This window comes from Neovison vison, chromosome 11 (genome assembly GCF_020171115.1).
Source record: "Neovison vison isolate M4711 chromosome 11, ASM_NN_V1, whole genome shotgun sequence".
Classification (NCBI taxonomy): domain Eukaryota; kingdom Metazoa; phylum Chordata; class Mammalia; order Carnivora; family Mustelidae; genus Neogale; species Neogale vison.
The window spans coordinates 139,759,537-139,785,960 of record NC_058101.1 but is presented as its reverse complement, the minus strand read 5'-3'; the positions used below and the strand labels follow the sequence as shown (position 1 = coordinate 139,785,960).

General features: G+C 34.8%; 1 protein-coding gene across 5 annotated transcripts in view; it reads right to left on the bottom strand.

Annotated features, from left to right (window-relative positions):
• Nucleotides 1–26,424, bottom strand: part of CLCN3 (chloride voltage-gated channel 3) — a 99,411-nt gene that overhangs the window by 41,838 nt on the left and 31,149 nt on the right. For 3 of the 5 annotated variants that reach the window (XM_044224838.1, XM_044224834.1, XM_044224835.1), the window contains exon 3: nt 1,252–1,409. In XM_044224838.1, coding sequence (XP_044080773.1) covers nt 1,252–1,409 — 158 coding nt within the window. Of the gene's footprint in view, nt 1–1,251; nt 1,410–18,538; nt 18,805–26,424 lie in introns of those variants that run through there. The other 2 variants (XM_044224836.1, XM_044224837.1) reach the window with 2 other exon arrangements.

The following is a 26,424-nucleotide window of genomic DNA, read 5'->3' as shown; positions in this document are numbered from 1 at the left end:
ACTGATGAATCTCAGGGGTTATACTTGTCATAAACAAAATAATCTAATTCTAATTTATGTATCTAATGTATACATGTATACATTAGTATGAAAGGTTTTAACTAATTTTACAAGCAGTTATTTTCATTTATAAGTAAGTTTCAGACCTCAAAGTTATAACAAGTCTTTTGGAATTTGGAATTTTATTTTTCAAAGAGAGTTTTTTTCTTTTAATTTATTTTTGGATTACATCAGTAAGTCACAACTCACAAGTGGCACTTTTAAGCCATTCTTCTTTTAATGTTTTTTATTTAATGGATAAAATACAGATAAACCTTTAAAATTTTTATTTTTTTTAATTTAGCAGAAATTTATCTATTTCTTTTTTTGAAGTTACAAATGGAATAGCTGATTTCTGAAGAAATTTTAGCTCAACTCTTTTTAGCCCAAGATATATCTGAAATATACATTTGCTATAAAAACCACTGGAAATATTATTACAATGTAAGTAATTCTTATTTTTAAATTAGTGATTCATTACAACACTTAAATATGCCCTTTACAGGACTCAATCTGAGAAATCCCAGCATTTAAAACTGAGAAAGGAGGGTGCCTGGGTGGTTCAGTCAATTAAGCATCTGCCTTCAGTTCAGCTCATGATCCTAGGGTCCTGGGATTGAGTTCGCATCAGGTTCCCTGCTCATTGGTGAGCCTGCTTCTCCCTCTCCCTTCCCACCTCTGCTCATGTTCTCTCTCTCTCTCAAAACTAAATTCAAAAAAACAAACAAACAAAAAAACCCACTTTAAAAACAAATAAATAAAACTGAGAAAGGATATAAAAGAAAACAGTAAAATCCCACGAAGCTATCTCTCCAATATGCTTCTTCTTTTGTAATAATGGGAATTACATAACAACTTTCCTCCTTTACTGTAGCTGCTGTGCTGCTCAAAGACAAAAGTCGTGCTGACTCTATACCTCAATCTTCCTCCCCAACTCACATGCTGTGTTTTCCTGGTTCTTCCTTTTTTGAACTAGTTTACTTTTTTTAATTTTAAGCTACCTCAAGTCCTTTCCAGAGGTATAAACAAACTTTTTTAAAAAATTACATAGAGAGAGAAAAAAAAAAACATGTATTACTCATAAAATGTAGAAATTTACTTAAATGTACTTTAATGCATGATATATATTTTGGTAGCCTGAGATCATTGGCAAAAATATATTATTAAATTATCTATTTATACACTACACTATAAATTACTGAAAACACTTACCCGTCTATGCCTTTCTCTGTCTTTACATTTCTCTCGCACCCAGTCAATAGTATGGAAATCATCATATGTACCAACACCTGGAATTGGTTCATCCAAAAGATCCAGCAAGTGTGTAGAACTGTTAATGCTGCCTCCATTTGTCATTGTATAATGAGTTCCTACAAAGCAAAAAAAGAGCAGTATGTTTTATGAGAGACAATGGTGAACTATGTAACCTTCTTAATAGTTTACTAGTAATTCATAAAGAAATAGTATCACTTGAAATGTAGTAAAACAGAGGAAGGAAAACATCAAGAAAAGTCATCCAAAACTTTGAAATAAGGCTAAAGACCACGGCATGTCCTTACAAACATATACTACAGTATCAAAAATAAGCCTGCCTTGTAGTCATCTTTTGCTCTGAGGCAGAAGACTTTGATTTATTATTTTCTATTGATTAGGACATTGACTCTGTAAAGTTAGATAATAACTTACAGAAGACTGATAAATTGAAAATTATTGTTTTCATCCAGCAAAAGTGTAATTCAATTTCATCTAGTAGAAAAGATAATACTTAAGAGTTCTAGTATTAGGGTTTTTGTTTTTGCCCTGTAAGAAAATTTCTCACCGATACTTCATCATCTCACACATTCTCTTCTAAGTCATCTTTGTCATCAAGCTAGTTTCCTTACTAGTAGTAAATAAATCTTTGACACGTGTTCACTATATACTTATAAGTGACTTAATACCAGGAAGGACACAAAAAAGACTTAAATTTTCAAAGCTCAACCCAACACAAATGGCTCTTAAATTTTAAAAGTTCAATCCAACAAAAAAAGAGAAATACAAATCAAACCTACAATATCATTTTCCTCTATCAGACTGGTAAAGATTTAAACAGGTGACTAAGACACTGAGTTAGCAAAGTTATGGGGAAAGAACGCTTGCCACAAAATTATTAGTTTAAGTATAAACTGGTATAACCCTTCTGGAAAGTCAAAGCTACCAAAATTTAAATACACAGATGCTCTCAAACCCAGCAAAGTCCACTTCCAAAAAAATTTTTTTTGCAGTTACACTTGCATAAATCCCTAAGTTATGCACAGTGTGGTAAAACATTTCACTGTGTGCTCTAGAAGGAAAACAAAAACAAATTAATGCCAAAGTGCTCATAATCCACAAGAAGGGTCAAAAAAAGAGCCAGAAGTAAATACTTTGGAGGCCACATAGTCACAACAACACAACTCTGCCATAGTAGCACAAAAGAAATCACAGATAATATATAATGAATGGGTATGGCTGTGTTTCAATAATACTTTACAAAAGAGGTGAAGAGCAGCATTTGGCCCAACCACTGATCTAAAGTCTCTACAGCACAAACCAAACTCAACTGAAGACATTTACTGGGAATTTTGTACTTAATGGCACTCTTCTAGATAGTATAGGAGATACAAAGGTAATAAAAACATTGTCCCTGACTCAATATAATACTGAATATTATAAACAAACTTAATGTCTATTTACTTCTACCAGGTAGAACAGGGTTATCCCTTCCCTTCCTATCTGATATATTTGCCTTGGAAATATTTGCCTTGGAAAGTATAAAACTACTAAAAGAAGAATAGTATATTGATCTCAGTGTTCTGGCAGATGTACTCCAGGAATGAATAATGTATCATTCTTGGCTGAGGGTTTAAAAGCTCAATCCCTGCAACAGCCCATGTTGATTTACATAAAACAACCTTATGCGTTTTTACACTAGCTCTTTCTTCCTCTCTCTACCCTGATTTTATTCAGCAATTTCCACTCGGTAAAAGCTGGCTGAAAGGCCACAAATTTTCTTAAGGAAAAAACTACTGGAGAAAGAACATAATGAGTATTTATAATGTCTGGACAAATTTGAGAATCTCAGACTCTGCTTTCTAGACGATAATAAAATTGGTAATTTAAAACATGTTTTTGGAAAGACGTATCAAAAGCTTCAATGGTCTTCTGATATGATGACATCACTTCTGGCCAAAAATGCATAAACTGAATCTTAAAAGGAAAAACAAACATGAGTTGAGGAAAATTCTATAAAATAAATGGCTTACATTCTTAAAAAAATGTCAGTCATGAAAGACAAAGAATGACTGAGGAACTGTTCTGGATTAAAGGAGAAATGACATGACAACTAAACGTAACTGGTGCTTCTAGATTATTAATGTGGACAAAGAAAAAAATGGTTTTTTTTTTTTGTTTACATTAAAGCACAGAGTAAAGTAACTGGAAAACTTGTAAACAGTCTCTAAATCAGATAATGGCACATATCAATATCAATCTTCTGATTTTTTTTTTTAAAGATTTTATTTATTTATTTGAGAGAGAGAGACAGTGAGAGAGAGCATGAGCGAGGAGAAGGTCAGAGAGCGAAGCAGACTCCCCATGGAGCTGGGAGCCCGATGTGGGACTCGATCCCGGGACTCCAGGATCACGCCCTGAGCCGAAGGCAGTCGTCCAACCAACTGCGCCACCCAGGCGTCCCTCAATCTTCTGATTTTGAAAACTGTACTGTGGCTATTTATTAGGGAATATTCATTCATAAGGAAATACACACTGAAATATTTACACACACAAACACATTATGTGATGTATTATACATACACACACACACAAAACAGTATATGTTACATAGCAAATAGCATATAGAACAGTGAGAAAAAGAGTAAGAGACAATAAACAAATGTGGTAAAATGTTAACATTTCAGAAATCTGGGTGAAAGGTATAAAGGATTCTTTTCATTATTTTTCAACATCTCTAAGACTGAAATTTTTTAAAAAAAGTTTTTTAAAAGTCAACTATGATATATTTTGAAAACTTCCAATTCCCCCCACCCCATGTTGCCTTTATTTGGGTAGAGTTAAAGAAACATGGACTGCTGATCTTAATTACTCTTCTATTCAAAATATAAAAAGCAAAATTTCTATACCACTTAACATATATCCACACAATACATCAGCAGCCCCACAATAAGAATTGTCAAGTTGTTGCACCACAAAGATGATAAACAAATGAAGCATATATTACTCCAAGACATAAAGCAGAAGTAAAAAAGTAGATACTCATTTTTATGAGGTAACAAAAGATAGAGCAACACAATTAACAATACTTACATTAACTATGGGTCTTGTCTTTAATGATTTTCTAAAAATTACTCAGCAGAAACTACTCTGACATCTAACTTACAAAACAATGAAGCAATTCAAAATATCTGAAAACCAGAAATTAAGGATTCAAACTTTTTAAGCCAGAGGACCCTATGAACCAATGTTTTGTGCTTTGGGACTTTTAGGTTTTGTCCCTTACAACTTCTGGGACTGCTACAGGACATGTTAGCATGGGATTTAGCCAGAGCAGCTTTTGTCCCCAACAGACTGTTTGTAGGTCGGTCTGTCCCCTTATCCCTATTTGCTTCTACATACAGAGCAATGGTGTTTAAAGAAAGCATATTCTAGAGCCCCCGGGTGGCTCAGTGGGTTAAAGCCTCCACCTTCAGCTCAGGTCATGATCCCAGGGTCCTGGGATCAAGCTCCACATCAGGCTCTCTGCTCAGCGGGGAGCCTGCTTCCTCTTCTCTCTCTCTGCCTGCCTCTCCACCTACTTGTGATCTGTCAAATAAATAAATAAAATCTTTAAAAAAAATCCACAAATCAATGTGATGTACATTAACAAAATAGATAAAAATCATATGATCATCTCAATAGATGCAACAGATGCAGAAAAAGAATTTGACAAAATCCAACATTTGTTTATGATAAAAGCTCTCAACAGAGTGGGTACAGAGGGAACATACTACAATATAATGAAGACTAGATAGGACAAAACTACAGCTAACATTATACTTAATGGTAAAAACCCAAAAGCTTTTCCACTAAGATCAGAGACAAGAGCACTCTCACTATTTTTATTCAACAACTACTGGAAGACCAAAGGCATTCAGATCAGTAAAGAAGATGTAAAACTTTTGTTATTTGTAGGTGATATAATACCATATACAGAAACCCCTAAAGACACCATCAAGAAACTATTAGAATAAATGAATTCAGTAAAGTTGCAGGATAAATAACCAATACAGAGAAATCTGTTGCATTTCTATACACTAATAAAAAACTAGCAGAAAAAAATTAAGAAAGCAATCCTCTTCACAATGGCATCTAAAAAACAAACAAACAAACACACACCTAGGAATAAATTTAACCAAGGAAGTAAAACACCCGTATTCTGAAAACCAAAAGGCGCTAAAGAAAGAAACTGAAGACAACACAAACATATGGAAAGATATACCATGCTCATGGATTGAAAGACTTAATACTGTCAAAATGTCCATACTATCCAAAGCAATCTACACTTTCAAAAGCAATCCCTACTAAAAATAACAATAGTATTTTTCACAGAAGTAGAACAAATAATCCTAAAGTTTGCATGGAACCACAAAAGACCACAGACAGTCAAAGCCATCTAAGAAAACAACAAAGCTGGAGGTATCATAATCCCAGATTTTAAATGATTCTACAAAGGTATAGTAAGTAAAATAGTAACATACTGGCACAAAAAAAGACACAGAGATCGATGGAATAGAATAGAGAGCCCAAAAACAAACCCACACTTATATGATCAAATAATCTACAACAAAGGAGGCAAGAAAACCTGATGGGGAAAGAACAGTCTCCCAACAAATGATGTTGGGGAAACTGGAAAGATACATGCAAAACAATGAAACTAGACCTCTTTCATACATCATATACAAAAATAAACTCAAAATGGATTAAGGATCTAAATGTGAGACCAGGAACCATAACGCTCTTAAAACAAGAAAAAAGAAACAAACACAAAAACCCATAGGCAGTGAACTCTTGGACATCAGCCTTAGCAATATTTTTTGAGATCTGCCTCCACAAACAAGAGAAATGAAACAAAAAGTAAACAAGAACTACAGCAAACTGAAAAGCTTTTGCACCATGAAGGAAACCACCAACAAAATGAAAAGGCAACTTCCTGAATGGGAGAAAATATTTGCAAATGGTATATCTCATAAGGCATTAATATCCAAATTATATAAAGAACACCCCCCAAAAAATCCAATTAAAACACAGGCAGAGATTAAAAAGAAAATGAAATCTTGCCATTTGCAACGACATGGATGGAACTAGAGGGTATTATGCTGAGCAAAATAAGTCAATCAGAGAAAGACAATTATCAAATGATGTCCCTGATATGAGAAGTTGAGAGGCAACGTGGGGGGTTTGGGGAGTAGGAAAGGAATAAATGAAACAAGATGGGATCAGGAGGGAGACAAACCATAAGAGACCCTTAATCTCACAAAACAAACTGAGGGTTGCCGAGGGAAGGGGGAGTAGGGAGAGGGTGGTTGGGTTATGGACAATGGGGAAGGTATGTGCTATGATGAGTGCTGTGAAGTGTGTAAACCTGGTGAATCACAGACCTGGACCCCTGGGGCTAATAATACATTATATGTTAATAAAAAATAAAATTAAAAAACCACAGGCAGAGGACCTAAATCAACATTTTTCCAAAGAAGACATCCAGATGGCCAACAGACACATGAAAGGAAACTCAACATCACTCATCATCAGGGAAACACAAATCAAAATCATAGTGAGGTATAACCTCATACCTATCAGATGACTAGTATCAAGGAGATAAAATTTAGTAACAAATGTGGTGAAGATGTGGAGAAAAGGGAACCTTCATGCATGTTGGAATGCAACTGGTAGCGCCACTATGGAAAACATTATGAAGGATCCTCAAAAACAGAAAAACTATATGACCCAATAATTTCAATTCTGGGTATTTACCTAAAGAAAATGAAAATAGAGGGCGCCTGGGTGGCTCAGTGGGTTAAAGCCTCTGCCTTTGGCTCAGGTCATGATCTCAGAGTCCTGGGATCGAGTCCCGCATCGGGCTCTCTGCTCAGCAGGGAGCCTGCTTCCCTCTCTCTCTCTGCCTGCCTCTCTGCCTACTTATGATTTCTCTCTGTCAAATAAATAAATAAAATCTTTAAAAAAAAAAGAAAATGAAAATACTAATCAGAAAAAATAAATGCACCCTTATGTTTACTGCATCATTACATATAACAGCTAAGATATGGAAGTAACCTAAGTGTCCATGGATAGATGAATGGATAAAGGAATTTTAGTATCTATACATAATGGAATATTATTCATCTATTATGAAAAAGAATGAGATATTAACATCTCCAACAACATGGATGGACCTAGAAGGTATTACACTATCCGAAATAAGGAAAGGAAAGAAAAGGAGAAAGGAAAAACGAAAGAAATGGAAAGGAAGAAAGAAGGAGGGAAAGAAAAGAAAAGAGAGAAAAGAAAAAGAAATAACATATGATTTCACTTATATGTAGAATCTAAATCCCAAAGCAAACAAAAAACTGAAACAGACTCAAAATATACAAAACTGATCACTGCCAAAGGAGAAGGGGGTGGGGGGGTGGATAAAATAGTGAAGGGGATTAAGAGAAACAAACCACCATTTATAAAATAAGTCATGGAGATGGAAAATACAGCATAGGGAATAGAGTCAATACTATTATAATAATAACAAATAAGATATTGTACAGGATGAGTATAACTTTTCATATATGCGCTTTTCTGTATGATCTTTTATTCCATATTGTCTTTTAACTGTTTATTTGAAAACTTAAAAAGAAATTCTACCGAAGAATTAATATCATACTCAATGTCATACTCAATGACATCTATAGAAAACTTAATTTAGCAATATTGGAAAAATTAATTAATAAAATCTATTATTATAAAAGGAGTGCTATATAAAATTCAAGATCAGCTGGCTATTTTAAAAAATTCAAACTTTTATTTCAGTATGTTTGACATTTCATATATTTCTTTTATAGTTTGTTCTGCCAAACATGGAAATCTGAGCAGTATGAAGAAGGAGAAAAGGAAAAACTTTCCATCCTACTCTAAACTGGGTAGGGAACATTCACTTTTGAGAGAATCATAGAAGTGCTTACATACCCCACATCTGGAATAATTTTAAAGGTATAACGTGTGCTAACAATTACAATATTTTAAAAATATTCCTAATGTATCATTTCTTTGTATATAGTTCACTGCAACCTAGATTCATCTAAAGTTTAACTTACATATATTAAAATAAGATAAATACAAATTATTTATGTGTGTTAATAAAATGCAGTACAAGTTATCCAGCTTCACCTCGCAACTTCATCTTATGCATGAATGAAGCATGTATCTTGTAGGTAATGCCACAAGCACAAATTTAAATACATACATACATGAGTATGTGCATAAACTAGATCTCTCTCTTCCCTAAAATAATACTTCAGGGGTTGGTTAATTAGAAAATTATTATACGACTTTCCTAAAGCTGATATCTGAAAGGGAAATCTATAAGACAAAGAGGTTTATGGGATGAAATAAAGGTGGTCAGACCATACTTCCTGAGTATGCCTTTCTTTGTCCTCAGTAAACGCTGTCCTTATAGTTGTACTCTATTAACACAAAATGACATGCGTTAGCCTGGCCTTCCCATTTCTCAAGGCGCATACAGCTTGCATTTACTTATCTGTGAAGAGAGCGGCAGAGGCGTACCAGAATACCTTTTGAAAATACTGATCAAGGTTCCTTACCCAACACTACTTCCTTGTCCTCTCCACACATTTTTCTTCTACCTGTTATTGAGGCAATTATTGCCGAAGGAAAAGAAATACACAACAGAGCACAGAAAACAAGAGTCATTACTTTGGCTTCTGAGTTTCAAATTTAGGCTTTTAAAATCAATAGAAAGGCAAAATTTTAAAAGCCAGTATCTTTGAGTTTAAGTGATAGGTTTCTAGGTTTCAAAGGCTTTAAGTAAGAAAAGGTTTGAGTTTCTGCAGTAAGACATGGATTGAAAAAAGAACAGATGAAGAACCAATCCTTACATGACTACATGAGGTTTGCTGGGGAGGCAAGGAGATGGAATTGAGTAAACAGAAGTTATAATAGTAAAACTGGCAACTGGCTTCAGTCTTTAACATTTTCCTATCACAAAAAAATATAGATGATATCATACTAGCCACACTTATTTACAAGCTCTTCATTACCGTGCATACTTTCTAAAAACTATCTCATATCATTAAGTGCATATGCTCATCATTTTCAATGTACTTCAGATTAACTGCTGTGACATACTGTAATTTAAACCTCCAGGTTAGTTTGCTTTACCAACAGTATATGCAATGAACATATGTGAGCCTAATTAGTCACTCTCTTTCCCAATTTTTAAATTTTTAACTTTTTTCTTGTTCTTAACATTTTTTCTCAAAGTGCCCAGATATTGAGTATCAATAACGAGATATATCTCCAAGCTTAAAATAACCACATTAACCAGGAGCTGTCCTCAGATTAGGATTTTTCTTTGTATAATGATCCCTTATTGTTTCTACCCACCTAGAAACCCCTTTCTTTTCTTTTGTAATTGAATCCAATTTTTTTAGGAAATCTCTATCCCTTATTTCATATAGTCTTGGTGAGAGCATCAATCAAGGTGTCCTCCCCTCCCCAGCTAAGAAAAAGGCACATGATCCAAGGCAGACTGATAAAACTATCTCTTGGAAATGTAAATCTTAAGCACTGTGATACAAAGACACTGGGGGTCTATTAATTTCAATGACTTCACTTCCAAAGGATAGGACAGCTGCTGCTACTTGGATTATAAGAAAGGACAATCTAAGGTACTAGTCCCCCTTCACCCCCAAATTAATTAATTAATTAATTAATTAGAGTAACAGTTCCTGAATTTAAGAAAAAAATTGAAAAACGTTTCTGGGGGTGCCTGGGTGGCTCAGTGGGTTAAGCCGCTGCCTTTGGCTCAGGTCATGATCTCAGGGTCCTGGGATCAAGTCCCGCATTGGGCTCTCTGCTCAGCAGGGAGCCTGCTTCCCTCTCTCTCTCTCTGCCTACTTGTGATCTCTGTCTGTCAAATAAATAAATAAAATCTTTAAAAAAAAAAAAAAAAAACCGTTTCTGGAGGTCTGACTACCAGATGCCAATGAATACCCTTCTACTATGTAATGGTTGGAAGAATGATGGGGAGACTAGAAAAAAGACTGCCTTCTTTGCAGAGTGACCTAGTAGAGAAATTCCGTTACCTTAATGCCCTTGGAGCAAAGTCATATTCCAGCTCTGCCACCTATTAGCTATGTAACTATACCCTGCACAAGTTACTTACTAACCTCTTGGAGGTGACTGGGTTTTTTCACTCACTTTTAGAGTACGATGTCTAAACTGGAAATAAATCATGTAAAATAGGTAATACTAAGTCTGATAAACAGAAAATCAACAAACACGAGTTACTGTTTCTACTCAAATATCCTGGTATTCAAAACTTTACCAGGCTGCATTATATTATTCATATGGCATTATTTTTAACCCAGAAGACTGACAAAATGACAAAGAAGGAGAAAGAAAATGTCTTACAAATTTGAACAATGAACTCTTCTACAATTGTATATTAATCTAAAATCCTATAGATTTTTCAGTAAATAATTTAACTAATTACGGCCAGCTTGTATGGACATAGAAACACATTTCTAAAATCTATGGTCAGTAAACAATCTTTCTATGAAATGGACATTTTGCGATTCAAATATTATCAACAATATTTCCATAGTTCAAGTATCACCAACACTAAAACAGCTCAGTAGGCAGGAAAAACTATCCAATCAATGAGCTGTTAACTGAGTTGCAGTTTTCTTGCAAAAATAAAACTATTTTTTAAAATTTTTTTTGAAGATTTTATTTCTTCTGTATATTTCTTCTTTTTTATTTTTATTTTTTGAAGATTTCATTTCTTCTGCACAAGCAGGGAAAGAAGCAGGAAGAGGGAGAGGGAGAAATAGACTCCCAGCTGAGCAGGAAGCCCAATGCAGGACTTGATCCCAGGACTCTGAGATCATGACCTAAACCTAAAACAGCTGAGCCACCAAGGTGTCCTGCAAAAATAAATTTATTGATAAGAAAACTTTGTCTTGTTTATTTTTTCCCCAGATGCAAAACTTTTTATCTCTTCTACCACCCCCATTCCCTAGCAACTACTAACCTACTTTCTGCCTATATGGATTTGCCTATTTGCCATTTTATATAAATGGAATCATAGTTTTATGTATTGGGGTTCTTTTATTTATCATAATGTTTTCAAGGTCCATGCATGTTGCAGCATAGCATGTATCAGTACTTTATTACTTGTTATGAGTGAATATTACACTTACGAATATTCTGCATTTTATTTATCCATTCATCCACTGATGGACATTTAGATTGTTTCCTCCTTTTGGCTATTATGAAAAATGCTTCTATAAAGTTATGTACAAAAAATTCATACATACCTATGTAAACAAAAATTCATTTACTAGTATCAGTAATCTAAACAAACAAACAAAAGAGAGTTGGTCTTTTCAATAAATAATGCTGGTACAACTGGCTAGCCACATGCAAAAGAAAAAAGCTAGACCTGTACCTCATACTAACATAAAATTAACTCCAAATGGATCATAGATATAAACTTAAAGGCTAACTAAAACTATAAAACTCTTAAAACAGAGTAAATGCTTATAACCTTGGTTAGGCAGTGGTTTTGCAAATATAACACCAAAGCACAAGTGACAAAAGAGGTAACAGATAACACTAGACTACATCAGAATTAAAAAAAAAATCTTTCAGGGGCGCCTGGGTGGCTCAGTGGGTTAAGCCGCTGCCTTTGGCTCAGGCCATGATCTCGGGGTCCTGGGATCGAGTCCCGCATCGGGCTCTCTGCTCAGCAGGGAGCCTGCTTCCCTCTCTCTCTCTGCCTGCCTCTCCATCTGCTTGTGATTTCTCTCTGTCAAATAAATAAATAAAATCTTTAAAAAAATCTTTCATACCTAGAAGCCAAACACAGTTATCTGGTATCTAACAACAATAAAACAATATCTACACTGTTCTTGGCACTTTACATATATTAGCTCAATTTAATTTTCACAACAAACCCATGAAATAAGAATTACTCCATTTCATAAATCAGAAAAACAAAACACAGAGAGTTAAGGTTATATATATCTACAAAGTAGTTAACAGAGATTCACATTCAAGCAATTTCATTCCAAAGGCATTTCTTAGCACTACGGAATACTGACTAAAAAAAAATTTCACAGTTAGTTTGTCTGCCTGTATATACTTATATGATATGTGGACACTCCTCTCCCCTAGTAAGTTAAGAACCCTTAGGTAGTGTCTTCTCCCAAACACTTGTGCACATGCACTTAGCTTTTAGACGATTAATGCAATCCTACCCTTCACCGTTATCATCCTTCTTTGCCTTTGGTTCCAGAGCACTTGTCCTATATTATTTAAAATGCTACACTGAAAAACTGTTTCAACAACAGTCATGGGCACTGCTTTGTTACCAGCACTCATGTCCCTGGGTTTTAACAGGGGTCTAATGAAAATAACACACCCCACTCTCATTGTCAGGTCATTCCGTGGGCCACAAGAAGCCTACCTTATCCCAGGGAGAGCTAACTGCCCCTCCAGGTGTATACTTAGAAACTGTTTTTCAAACTTTTGTGACTGTGGCCCATAGCAAGAAACATTTCTCACTGACATGAGAAAAGTATACAGATATGTACCTAAGTAAAACCAATGCTTAGCATACTTACTTTTTGGCAAATAAGTCATATTTTACTATGTCCTTTCTCTTTTTTTGATACTAGTCACAACCCAGTTGATTTCATGACCAACATGTTAAAATCTGCAACTTAACAAACACTGAACTAAAAAATAGACATTAATAAAATTATCTGTTTTTCCACAGAAAACTTTATATTTATTAAATATTTGTTAAACTGAACTGAAAAAAAAAGTACCTGCTATACCTTAAACTAAGTTTTTTAGTGAATTTCATAGTCACATGTGTTCAGTAGCCTAAGTCTTTACTCCAAGGGGAACAGCCAAATAATAGGCTGGGATGAAAAAGTACATATACATTTTATTTACTAAGACTAGAACTTATTATGTTTAGCATCCATCTCAAAAGATGTGGGAGATGTGATCCCTGGCATTTAAAGTCATAATGCAGGGGTGCCTGGGTGGTTCAGTCATTAAGTGTCTGCCTTCGGCTCAGGTCATGATCCCAGGGTCCTGGGATTGAGCCCCGCATCACGCCCCGCATCGAGCCCCACATCGGGCTCCCTGCTCAGCGGGAAGCCTGTTTCTCCCTCTCCCAATCCTTCTGCTTTTATTCCCTCTCTCGTTGTGTCTCTCTCTGTCAAATAAATAAATAAAAATCTTTAAAAAAAAAAGTCATAATGCAGACTATTGTCCTATCATTCACACAATATATACACTTTTTTTTAATTATGAAGAAAGACAGGCAGAAATCCAAAATTCTACATATTCTGAGTACCCAGTTTCATCCGTATATTAAGAACAGGAAGTCTAGTCCCCGTTGTTTTTTTTTTTCTTGCCTCTGTGACCCTAGTGATAAGAAATGGTCATCCTCTTGAGGGAGGAGAAAGTAAATGTAAGTTGATAGTGGAAGTTCCAGAATGTTAGCAGACTCCCAAATGAAAGATTAAAAAGGTTAACGGCAAGTACAGTGCTAAGTGCATAGTAGGTTGTCAATCAAATGTCCACTGGATAAATGAATAAAGTATATGCTCTTGAAACTTGTTCTGCCACCCACACTCACATTTAACTAGGACTTAAGTTGTAAAGTCTTGGTCATTAAAACCAAATTCCAAAGAAGTTTGCTAAAGATACACACCAGTCAGTAGCAATGCTGAGTCCATTACTCAATTCACTGTTTTCTTCTCTGTTCCATTGCCACCCCAAACTAAAAAGCCTACATCCTAAGGCAGAGATGATAAAGTGGGTAGTAAGACACCTGTATAATTGGAAACAAATTCCATGTTCATTTATTATCTCTGAATGTAAGATAATCTGTGTATTACAAGAATAAAAGACTTATAAAATTGGCTTTCTTAAGTGGCAAGGGAAATAAAGGATAGAAAAATCTTTTTTATTTAATTAAGGTTGTAATGGACTCCAAAAAATTACAAATTAAACATATGTTTATTTAAAAACAAAACCAAACTTTAAAATATAACTTAAGCCACCAGTTTCCTGTGGCTTTGTGTAGACACAAAGCAGAGACCTTAATGCCAGAAAAATAGCCAAAATTACAAAATTACTCTGCATGGCAGGGGATCTGCTCACATTTTGAAATCTTGATACACAAAGCATTTCTGACTTAACAAGCAGTGAGATATAAAATTAATGATAGTAAAATGTCAGTTATTTTTAGAAAATAGAGCTAGAGATAGAAATGTAATATGAACCAGATTTTATTGAAGATTTTAAATCCAGATACCATGAGCAAAATAAATTTAAATATAGGCTTTGTTTTTATACTATTGTTTTAGACTACAAAGAGTTTCTGACATCAAATAAAGAATATTTGTTCTTTTAATTTTACAGACACTTAGATGAAGAAATTTGTAAGAAGAGAATTAATTTTCTAGTTGGCTAAAAGAGGTAATGGAAGTACAGTAAGGACCTGGATCCTAAAATCATTTTACAAAGAGCCTAGAGAATGACCCTTTGGCAGTAAAAATATCACCTAATACCTGGATTTCCAAAATAATGTGCCAGAAAATGCTAACTAATGATATTTTGGAGGAAATAAAAATGAAAAACTCACCTATTATAATAGTAACAAAAAAGCTTTACTCAAATACATTTCTGAGCTAATGAATATCACGAAATGACTTCAGGGAGAAAATTAAGACTCCAAACATTTATTTCAATAGGAAGTCCCCACGTTTTGTGCTTTAAGACCATCATCTGTCTGGCATTCAATCTCCTCTAGAATCCAGCACTTTTCTGCCTACCTATACTGCCTCCCTTAACTGACCTACTGATAAAAACTAATCAGGAAACAACATAACTACGCATTTACTCCCATCAGAGCATTTATTCATTCTATCCTCTCTACCAGGAATGTCCTATCAAATTCCCTTGGGTACTTGAGCACTTGGGACTACTATGATAGATCGCACTTGTCAAAAGGAGAGTGATACCTTCCTCCCCTAAAATCCCACAGACCAGGCACTCTATACCATTCACCAGAAATTGATTAATTTCCATGGGCTTTGGCTTTTTTTGTTTTTAAACTTGGGAAGCTTTCTTATGCCCCTGCCAAGCTTCAAATGTCAAGAATTACAGGGATATACCTAGTAAGAAGAAGTATTTCCCCACAATTGGAGTATAAACCATATCATTTGGATTGAATCCTGACTACTCTTTATGATTTCCTTACCTCAGTTTTATCAACAGGAAAATGGGGATTCTAACAGTATCTAAGTCACAAGACTATGAGAGGAATTAAATGATTTGTACACATGAATGAATATACCTAAAGCTCTTACAAAAATACCTGGCAAACAGTAAATTCCAAACTAAGTATTAGCTATTATTAATATTACAGTTACTACCACCATCATTCTCCATAGCACCTAACAGAACTCAATAAATACTTGAATGAAACATTTAATATTCAAATAACTTTTAAAGATTCTCTCATGGAGTAAAAGGAGGCTCAAAGTCTAAAAGAAATCCCAAAAAAAGGCCTGGTAGAAGAAAAGAATTCAACTCTCCAAATTACTTAGAAACTTCATGAACAAATTAAGAAAAAGTCCAAGTATTAAAATTAATAATCCAAATCAACAAATTTTTTAATTTTTTCCTTATTAAAATGGAAAAGACGTTGTATGAGAAAACATCATAGTTTCTGTATAGGAAATTTATCTCAAAAATGGCTATTTTTAAGATGCCATATGAATTTCTAATCTATCAATAACATATTAATTCTACGTTTAATTTACTTAATTTCCAGTCTATATATTATCAGACAGAAACTTAAGTAGGAAGCTTCATCATTTACCACCTCACCTTGAAAATTAGAACTGAATTTTATTTACTCCACAAAGGTAGTCCCTAACTCTAGCACTGAGAGATTCAGTAACAGATTCATGTTTACTTTATTGATATCCTTTATAATTTTACATTTTGATTAGCTGCCTCTTCATTCTCCATCAGCCTAAAGAGATATTTCTAGTCATTGTAATTTTGTCCTCCTAAGCAAGGTGATTCAGTTTTCTTGATTTATGCTAGCTGCTTGTTTCTACATCTCTAGTTCCTTTGTGTTGACCCATGGTTACAGTAGGTCACAAATTATGGAAAACAAATAACCTCTTATCTGTAGAAACCAGGATACCACAATACAGTCAAGTGAGCCTAATAACTGACTGATCTGCACTACAAAGACACAATGTTATCTTCAAAAAAATTGGTTTATATTATAGTAAGTCTCATCAAGGAATAAGGAATCTATTTGGGCTGCTAAGAACATGCCTAATTTAGACCTTAAGCAAGATTCCTAAAAGACCATTTATGAAAATACAAGAGAAACAAAAAGCTTATGTTTTAGTAATAATCACATCAATAACCACGCCTCATGCTCACATAAATTTTGGCTTATTTCTTATTATTTGCATATCTCATATAGAGATGAGTCCATAGTAAGTTCAAAGAATGTCAAGCTTAACACTGGGAATTAAAATTTCCCAAGCCCAGGTTTTCTGGTTTATCACCACCAACAAACATGTTGTAATAGCTGAGGAGAAAACACAGTTTGTCTTGTTTTACAGTTTAATTACTGATTAGCAAATACTGTGATATTTGAACTATTACCATTCATTCACATTGCTTCCTGTTTAAAGAAATCCTTACCAGAAAAGGAATGATGAAAACATAAGAAAAAGAGGAGTTTATGAACATATAAAGAAGTGAAAAAATTTAAAAAAAAAAAAAAAAACCTCTAGGTGGTAAGATTATGAGAAATATATTTTCTTCTCTAAGCTTTTAGATATTTCCCAAATGTTTAAAAGTGTAAAACATACTTAGAGAAATTTTATCGACAGCAACTCTGCAGGAGATGTACACTATATGTTAACATGATCTTCATATAGTTTTTCCTCAAAATCTGAAAAGTAAGCTTTCACTAACAACAGAATACTACAGGATATTCAATGTTACAACTGTTCAGAGCCTAAAATAGTGCCTAGCAGACACAATGTAATCAATAAATACTTGCTGAATTCATTAACATTTTCTAATGCTAATGGAACTTAATACTAAAAAGAAAAAAAAGTATTATCAGAGTACAAACTATATTTTAAATAGCAGGCTAAATATGTTCAGGAAAATCATGACTTCCTTTTTTGCTTCATAAATAATGAGTTAAATAAATATGGGTTAAACCATAAAATGAGTTTATAATATCATGCAGTAATTCAAATTAACGTGGCTCATAAATGAAATTATCAAGCTAAGAGATTTTCCTTAAGGTTCAATTTTTTTTCTAGAACAACTACCAACCAGTCTATTTTTAGATTAGTTTAAGAAAAATTTTAAAAGGGCAATTTTATTAACACAAATCAGTTATACGAACACCCAGGCAGCACCTTCCAAAAGATTTACATGAATGGTGGGTGCTTTTCCGGCTTTTACAAACTACTATTATTTCTTCTGGTGTGTAAAAATCACCCTTATTGTTTTTAATCATCAATTTTTATGAAATACCTGTAGGAAACAATGTAATTAATGTTAATCAGCTGAAATACATATTAAATGAAAAATATTAATATAAAATTGTTCATCTGTATTGCCATTGTAAAGTGTTTTAAAATGAGGGCAGAGCTTTACTATAAATTTACTTGGTGGTGGCTACATGGTAACTGGCAGCAGCTGAAACACACAGGTGCACAGACACATGATTTCTCTGTGTAAATTAAAGGAAACACGTAAGTTTTCCAAGGAAGAAAAACATTACTTTTTAGGTGCTAACATGACTCTAGTTACCTATAAAAGCAGATTAATTCATTTTCGCAGTTAAACAGAAAGAGGATTTTCACATAGAAGATGGAGTCAGAGTCCGAGTCTGAGTCCAATGTGATCTGAAGCAGTACTAATCTGCACAGAGAAAACAATCAGGGACGACTACAGAGCCATTCAGAAAACTCCATTTGCCCCTTACTAACATTCCAGGGCAACTAAACAACATACTGCAATATTTAAAGGACAATCCAGGACCTGTTTAAACTAGAGAACCGCCCAGCCACATGCAAAACATACCAACAGAGGATTCACAGCAAGGGGATGGTATTACCTCTTTTATGTAATTCCCTCAAGGGAATACAGTCTCCTCCCCCGTCATAAGGCAAATAGGGATCGGAAGAAGCATCCATGATTAGAATTTTTAAAAAGAAGAAGAAAAAGAAAAGAAAAGCTCGCTAGCTCAAAAAAACACTGGCATCTCTTCCACCCCTGCTGCAGCCGGCAAGGGAGATGCCATATTTGATGAGGGTTAGAACTGTATGTAGTTCGACTCGCTGAAGCAACTGGGTTCTTCCACAGTGGATGATGTCATCAAAGGGAAATTATTGCAGCCTGGTTGCTAGTGGCTACAATCTAGCAAGGCTTAAAGGCGGAACAGCCTTCTTAATCAGGTCCTGCTACGTATGATGATGACTAAGCTCCAAGTAAAACAGACAAAACTGGTTTGAGAATTTTAATACAGCTTCTATAACATCAATGGCAACTACAGCAAAACAATAAAAACATTCTTTCTTTTCCATTTTAAGATAAATATAAGGGACACAAAGTATTTAATACAGAGCTGTGAAAAGGAAATACTGGATATAGACAATGCCCCTTTTCATTTCTGATGTAAAAAAAAAATGGGAGGAACATACTGTTAAGGTTGTATGTTTTTATATTTTACATAGACACCAAAAGCTTCGAGACTTGGTTTTAAAAGTCTATTTTTTTTTAAAGTTTAATCTTAATTCTGAAATGTACTACAGACTTCTGTGGATTAAAAAAATTTAGTAATTTAACAGTTGAATAGTGTTTTATCTCCCTAATCCTCTCTAGCAGCACCTTGTTTCCTTCCTTTAAGGAAAGACATGCTTGTTTTTGAGAAGAAAACTTACCAATATACCCAGTAACTTAGCTATTATTTGTGAAACTATGCAAAATGATTTACTGGGTAAGAGTTTTTTCTCTTCTATTTTCCTACTTTTCCTACCTCACAAAGATTTTGTGCTTCAAGAAAAGACTTTGAGTAAAATATGTCTCAAAGTATACTCCAACTGACTCTTACATTTTTATGAAATTCAGAAATGAAAGTAACTTTTTGCTTTAATCCATCATTCTGGGGAGGAAAATAAAAAGCGGATGTTCATTTGAGTTCACATTTTTACAGTTCCTCTGAGGTGATTCCTCTAGGCTAGATTCTCCTGAAATAGCTATGTTGCTGCAGTGCCACTAAATTAAGATGTGTTACTGGTTAGAAGCAATTCCATAGGACTAAAAGTCTCTGTAAAATTTGTTTTCCTAAGTATTGAATGAGCCAAACTTTAAGGTCCACTCCATGCCAAAGCATTTGTGTGAGAAGTGGGGAGGGGAAGGAAATAAAGCACTCAGGTGGCAGTAAAAAGAGAGTAATTCTATTTGTTATTTGGGATTCTTTTAAAAATTAGGTTAAATAAAGTTTTAGATTTCAAAAAGTTTGAACCTCAGAGAAACCTAGCCCTTCATATAAAATGTCACCTGAGATTTACGAAAAAGGATTCTAGGAAAGAAATATAGGCTAGATAAAATATTATAATAGGAATATTCTATCTAATTCTGATTTTGGCTATTGACATTTACTGTAAGACTATGGATGGATTTTTTATCCTGTTTTCTGTATTTTCCAAATTTTGATTTTTTTTTATACGTAAAATTTTGACAATGAGCTAATTTCACTAAATTAACTAAATATAAATGTCTTCCTTTCTGGTCCTTTGGTATATACATTCTACTGTTATAAGACTTCTAAAAAATATATGCCATATAGCATTCATTGCTCCACATCTTTATGTAAAATGAAAATCTCTCTGTAAATTTTCCTGGTATTTCCCCTCTTAACTTGTTTTTCCTGATTTACAACTCAGTCATAAAGGAAAAGTGAAAATTAAAGCTAGCTAGCATTAACTATAGGAGGAAGAATACCTTCCCTATAAAATATACTAACCATGTTACATAAGTAACTTTTGAACATAAGCACAAAATTTTGAATTATTTTTAAAGAACAAAACTTTTGTACATGTGTATGAGAATATATAATATATAAATTATATTTGTATAAAATCTAGAATGAGGCACACCAAACTCTTAATAATCCTTATCACTGAGGAAGGAAAGAGGTAGAAGTGAGGAGGATCATGGTACATTTGGTTTTTACTTTATGTGGTTCCACACTGTTTTAATTTTTAAGCAAATATATTACTATTGAAATTTTTAATAATTATGCTACTTTTGTAATAATAAATCTAAAAGTTAAAAAAAAATTTCAAAAGTAAACAAATCCTGGGACACCTGTGTGGCTCAGTTGGTTAATCCGCTGCCTTCTGTTCAGCTCAAGATCCTAGGATTGAGTCCCACATGGGGCTCCTTGCTCAGCGGGGAGCCTGCCTCTCCCTCTGCCTGCTCTGCCTGCCACTCCCCCTGCTTGTGCTCGCTCTCCAAAAAAAAATTAAATAAAATCTTAAAAAAAAAAAAAAAAAAAGTAGGGCGTCGGGGTGGCTCAGCTTTAAGCCACTGTCTCCGGCTCAGGTCACTATCCAAGAGTCTCGGAATCGAGTCCCATGACAGGCTTCCCCTGCTCGGAAAGGAGCCTGCTTCTCCCTCTCCCTCTCCCTCTGCCTGCCACTCCCCCTGATTGTGCTCTCTCTCTCGCTCTCTCTCTCTAATAAATAAATAAAATCTTTACTTCTTTTTTAAAGATTTTATTTATTTGGCAGAGAGAGACACAATGAGAGAGGGAACATAAGCAGGGAGAGTGGGAGAGTGAGAAGCAGGCCTCCCGCTGAGCAGGGAGCCTGATGCGGGTTTTGATCCCAGGATCACAACCGGAGCCTAAGGCAGATGCCCAAATGATTGAGCCATCCAGGAACTCCAAATAAATAAAATCTTTAAAAAAAAAAAAAAAAAAGTAAACAAATCTCTCATGCCTATGGTCCATGGCTGTATTTTTTCTTAAAGCAAAGGATTATTACTCAGGGCTAAAGGGCTTTAGAAAAGGACAGGGTAGATTGGAAGGTGTGGCAAAAGAGGACTTTGACACAGATTAGGTATTATCAGATTAACGAACTGAACTATAGTCAGCATGCAGATCAAGTGGAAAGAGAACAAAAGACAAATTTAAGAATTCATAGGCACAGCTAGGGGATTTGTAGGGGGATAATACTCTGAATGGAATATCTGAAGAACAAAAATATTAAAGCAGCAACATAAAAAAGGACTTATAAATTCAGAAGGGCGGCTCAGGTCATGATCCCAGGGTCCTGGGATCGAGCCCCGCATCAGGCTCTCTGCTTGGTGGGAGGAGGAGCCTGCTTCCTCCTCTCTCTCTGCTTGCCTGCCTCTCTGCCTACTTGTGATCTGTCAATAAATAAATAAAAATCTTAAAAAAAAAAATCAGAAGGGGAAGATATTTCTACTTCCAAATGCACCCTCCATTCTAACCTCAACTTGTTGTGGGATTCCAGATAAACCACAACCTCTCTGAGATGTGTAAATCAGGGAGGTAAAATAGATGACTATGGTATTCTAACCATACAAATATAACTACAATATTACAATGTTCAATCTTTAAGTCCCTTCTATACACATGATCCAAGAATCTACAACATTAAAAGTACAAGAGAAAAAAAAAAAAATGGGGCACCTGGATGGCTCAGTCGGTTAAGTGTCTGCCTTTGACTCAAGTCATGGTCTCAGGGTCCCGGGATCTAAGCCTGCCTTGAGCCCCATGTGGGCCTCTGTGCTCAGCGGGGAGAGTCTGCTTCTCCCTCTCCCTCTGTGCTGTCTCCCTCTCTCATGCTCTCTCAAAAATAAAATCTTTAGAGAAAAAATGTTTTTTACCCTTAGATCTACCAGTTTACAGGAAGTACAGGAAACAGAGAAACATATTAAATGACTGCTCAGGTACATAATCAGGAAAACCCAAACTTGGAAACAAATGACAATTTCTTCAACAAATACACAGTAAGAAAAAAAAAGGGAAGGGAAGAAACCTAGAGAATTAAAACTAAGCAAAACAAAAGATCCTAAAGTTTTATCAATCTCAAAGAACAATTTTTTATGAAACAATTGGAGAAACATAAAATAAGATACGTGATTTTAAGCAATCATATATTTTAGATGTGATAATAGCCTTTCCACTTGATCTTAGCCAAAAGACCGAGAAGCGATTTGATAATAGCCTTTAAAAGAATTCTTATGTTTTAGAGATACATAATGAAATATATAACTGTACAAGAGCTAAAAAGAGTAAAAACAGATTTTATTTATGACTACTGCAAAAGGGGAAAAGAGATTTCAATACACAGAATATGGCTCAATTTCCAATACAACAAGAAACAGTGGGAATTTATAGCCAAGGAGAAGGGGCTTGGGGTGTTCAGTGGATGGAAAATTACTAAGAGGAAACACTTGGGAGTAAAGGGGATTCTGGATAAACAGATGTAACAGAATTCTTGCTGAAGGCAGCCCAGGGTATCACTGGGAGGATGGTGGGGGCTAACCCAAGGGTATTAAGAGTACAGAATTCTGGCTAAACCAACTTGGCCAAGATTATTGCCAAAATGAAGCAACATAAAAACAGACCGAAGTTGAGACCCAGTTGGGAAAAGAATCCAGATGAGCCTGACTAAAGTTTGAATAATGTGAGACTCTATCAGTATAACATCTATATATCTAAAATGATATGATGCTTCAGGGGCGCCTGGGTGGATCAGTGGGTTAAGCCTCTGCCTTCGGCTTGGGGTCATGATCTCAGGTTCCTGGGATCGGGCCCCTAGTCGGGCCCTCTGCTCGACCGGGAGCCTCTTCTCCCTCTCCCTCTGCTTGCCTCTCTGCCTGCTTGCGATCTCTCTCTATCAAATAAATAATATATAAAATATTAAAATAAAATAAAATGAAATGATGCCTCAGATGTATTTCAAAATAATAGAAAGTAGAGATAAAACAAAATTAGCCATAAATTGATAATTATTTTAGTGTTGAGAGCAAAAAGATACATAATCTCTTCCCTGTGCCTTTGTATAGAAGATACTTTTTTAAAGAAATGCTTATAAATAAAATCACTTTTATGAGATAAACATTAACAAAAAATTACATCCTTTACTCCTCAAACTGAATATATTACTACTAGAAGTATCAGATTAACTGTAGTTTACATTCCATTAAGTATAGCTGCTTTACATTTGTATTTGACATACTATATGACATTAAACTTTAACTTGTGTTGTCAATTCTCCTCCCTGAGCAAAAGCACCAGAGAAAAAAGAGGTAGCAAAGCTTTCAAGAAAATCAATTCAAGCTACACAGTTAGCTGCAAAGTTACTGCAGAAAAGAAAGAACATGGAAATTCTTCAGAAATGACAAGCCAGAAAATAAATTGAAAAGAACACAAAATGCTTTTGCAATATTCATATCTCACAAACATAAAATGTTTTAGTTCTCAACATGGCTGTCTGGTTGCCCAAATAATGTATCTTAAGATTAAAAACATGAAGAAAAGTTTCTTTCATAAATACCAAATAATCATTTTTAAAAATCAGAAACAAAAAATACGAAAAAAAAAAGAGAGAGAGGACTAAAATGGCCAATATTTTTAATGTCTAAGCAATTCCTTTGCAAGAAATTTGTCAAGGGCTACCTGGGTAACAGAGTTGATTAAGAATCCAACTCTTGGTTTCAGCTTAGATCCTGACCTCAGTGTCCTGGGGATCAAGTCCCATGTCGGGCTCCAAAGTCAGCACAGAGTCTGCTTGATATTCTCTTTCCATCTCCCCCTCCCCCACTCACATTTTCTCTCTCTCATTCTAAATAAGTAAATTTATAAAAAAGAAATTTGTCAAATATCCTCATGCATATACACAAACTGATACAAAGACTGAGTCAAATATAACTTTAAGAGTTCTAAGTTTTAGAAGTACTGAAATGCAAATTTAACAATATTTATATTAATGTAAATACACTAAAATATTCCATTTAAAGCATTTTTTTTTATTTTTTAAAGATTTTTATTTATTTATTTGACAGAGAGAGAGAGATCACAAATAGGCAGAGAGGCAGGCAGAGAGAGGGGGGAAGCAGGCTCCCTGCTGAGCAGACACCAGGCTCCATCCCAGGACCCTGACTGAGATCATGACCTGAGCTGAAGGCAGAGGCTTAACCCACTGGGCCACCCAGGTGCCCCAAAATATTCCATTTAAAAGACAAACACTATCTCACTGGATTTTTAAAAGCCAACTATGTAATTATGAGAGTATCAGCTAAAACATATCAATGCATAAATGTTGAGGAAAAAGGATTTTAAAAAGAGCATGCAATCCTTAATCCAAAGAAAACTGGGGACCCATACTGATATCAAAGGGCATTTTAGGGGCGCCTGGGTGGCTCAGTGGGTTAAGCCGCTGCCTTCGGCTCAGGTCATGATCTCAGGGTCCTGGGATCCAGTCCCACATCGGGCTCTCTGCTCAGCGGAGAGCCTGCTTCCTCCTCTCTCTCTCTCTCTCTGCCTGCTTCTCTGACTACTTGTGATCTCTCTCTGTCAAATAAGTAAATAAAATCTTTAAAAAAAAAAAAAGGGCATTTTAAAGAAAACAGTATAATTGGAAATAAAAAGAATCACTTCAAAGTAAAAGTAAGGTGGTTCAATTCACCAGAAAGAGATGACCTAATAACATGAAATCAAAGTATAAGCAAAAATTTACAGAATGACAAGAAGTGGCAGTAGATGTCTATAAACACAGTGAAAATTTTTAATATATTGCTATCACCTGATAGAAACAGAAAAACCAGTAGGAAAACTAGAGATTTCATCAGGAGAGTAACAAACTTAACATGATGGACATAGAGAAAAACATTAACCAAAAGCTTCACAACACATACTCTTCTACAGCACAGGTGGAACACTGACCAAAAAAAAAAAAAAAAAAAAAAAGGCTTTTCTCCCGGCCACGGTGCAAGTCTCAAAAAATTTCAACATATTACTATTACACAATGTATATTCTTTGGCAACAATGCAATAATGTTCTAAGTCAACCTAAAACAACCAGAAATTCCTATTTTGGAAATTATTTTTAAACTACTTTTAATTATTTTAAATCTACTTGACACAAATTCCTCACGTTTGGATATCTGTACATCAAAACAGGTATCATTATGGAAGTCAGAAATTATTTTTAATAATAATGATGAAGACACATGACACTGAATATAAAAAAACAGAATTGGGAGGGACAGTCGCAGCTTTAAATGTATTCACCTGAAAAGCTTAAAATTAAGAAGCTAAACTTTCACTTCAATCAGGGGAAAAAATACAGCAAAATAAACCCCCCAAAATGTAGAAAATATGATCAGATATTAATGAAGCAGAAAACAAATTTTTTTTTAAAAAGGGGGATGCTAGTCCACTGGAAAGACCGATTGATAAATGTATAGTGACACTGATTAAAAGGTGAATGGGAGGGGCACCTGGGTGGCTCAGGGAGTTAAAGCCTCTGCCTTCGGCTCAGGTCATGATCCTGGGGTCCTGGGATCAAGCCCCGCATTGGGCTCTCTGCTATGAGGGGAGCCTGCTTCCCTTCCTTCCTCTCTCTCTCTCTCTATCTCTCTGTCTCTCTCTCTCTCTGGCTGCCTCCTGGCCTACTTGAGATCTCTGCCTGTCAAATAAATAAATAAATCAGTTTTTAAAAAAGGTGAATGGGAAAGAAGATAAGAAGAGGAAAAAGAGGGAAGAAGAAGACAACGAGAGCACAAATAACCACTATCAGAAAGAAAATGAAGACAAGACTAAGGAAACTGCAGGCATTCAAAAGACTATATTAACAAAATTTTTAAGTAAAAAGATAAATTTTGAAAAAAATACAATTTATCAAACCAATCTAAAAAGAAACAGAAAATCAGAATAATGCTATAACTATTAAAGAAGTTGAA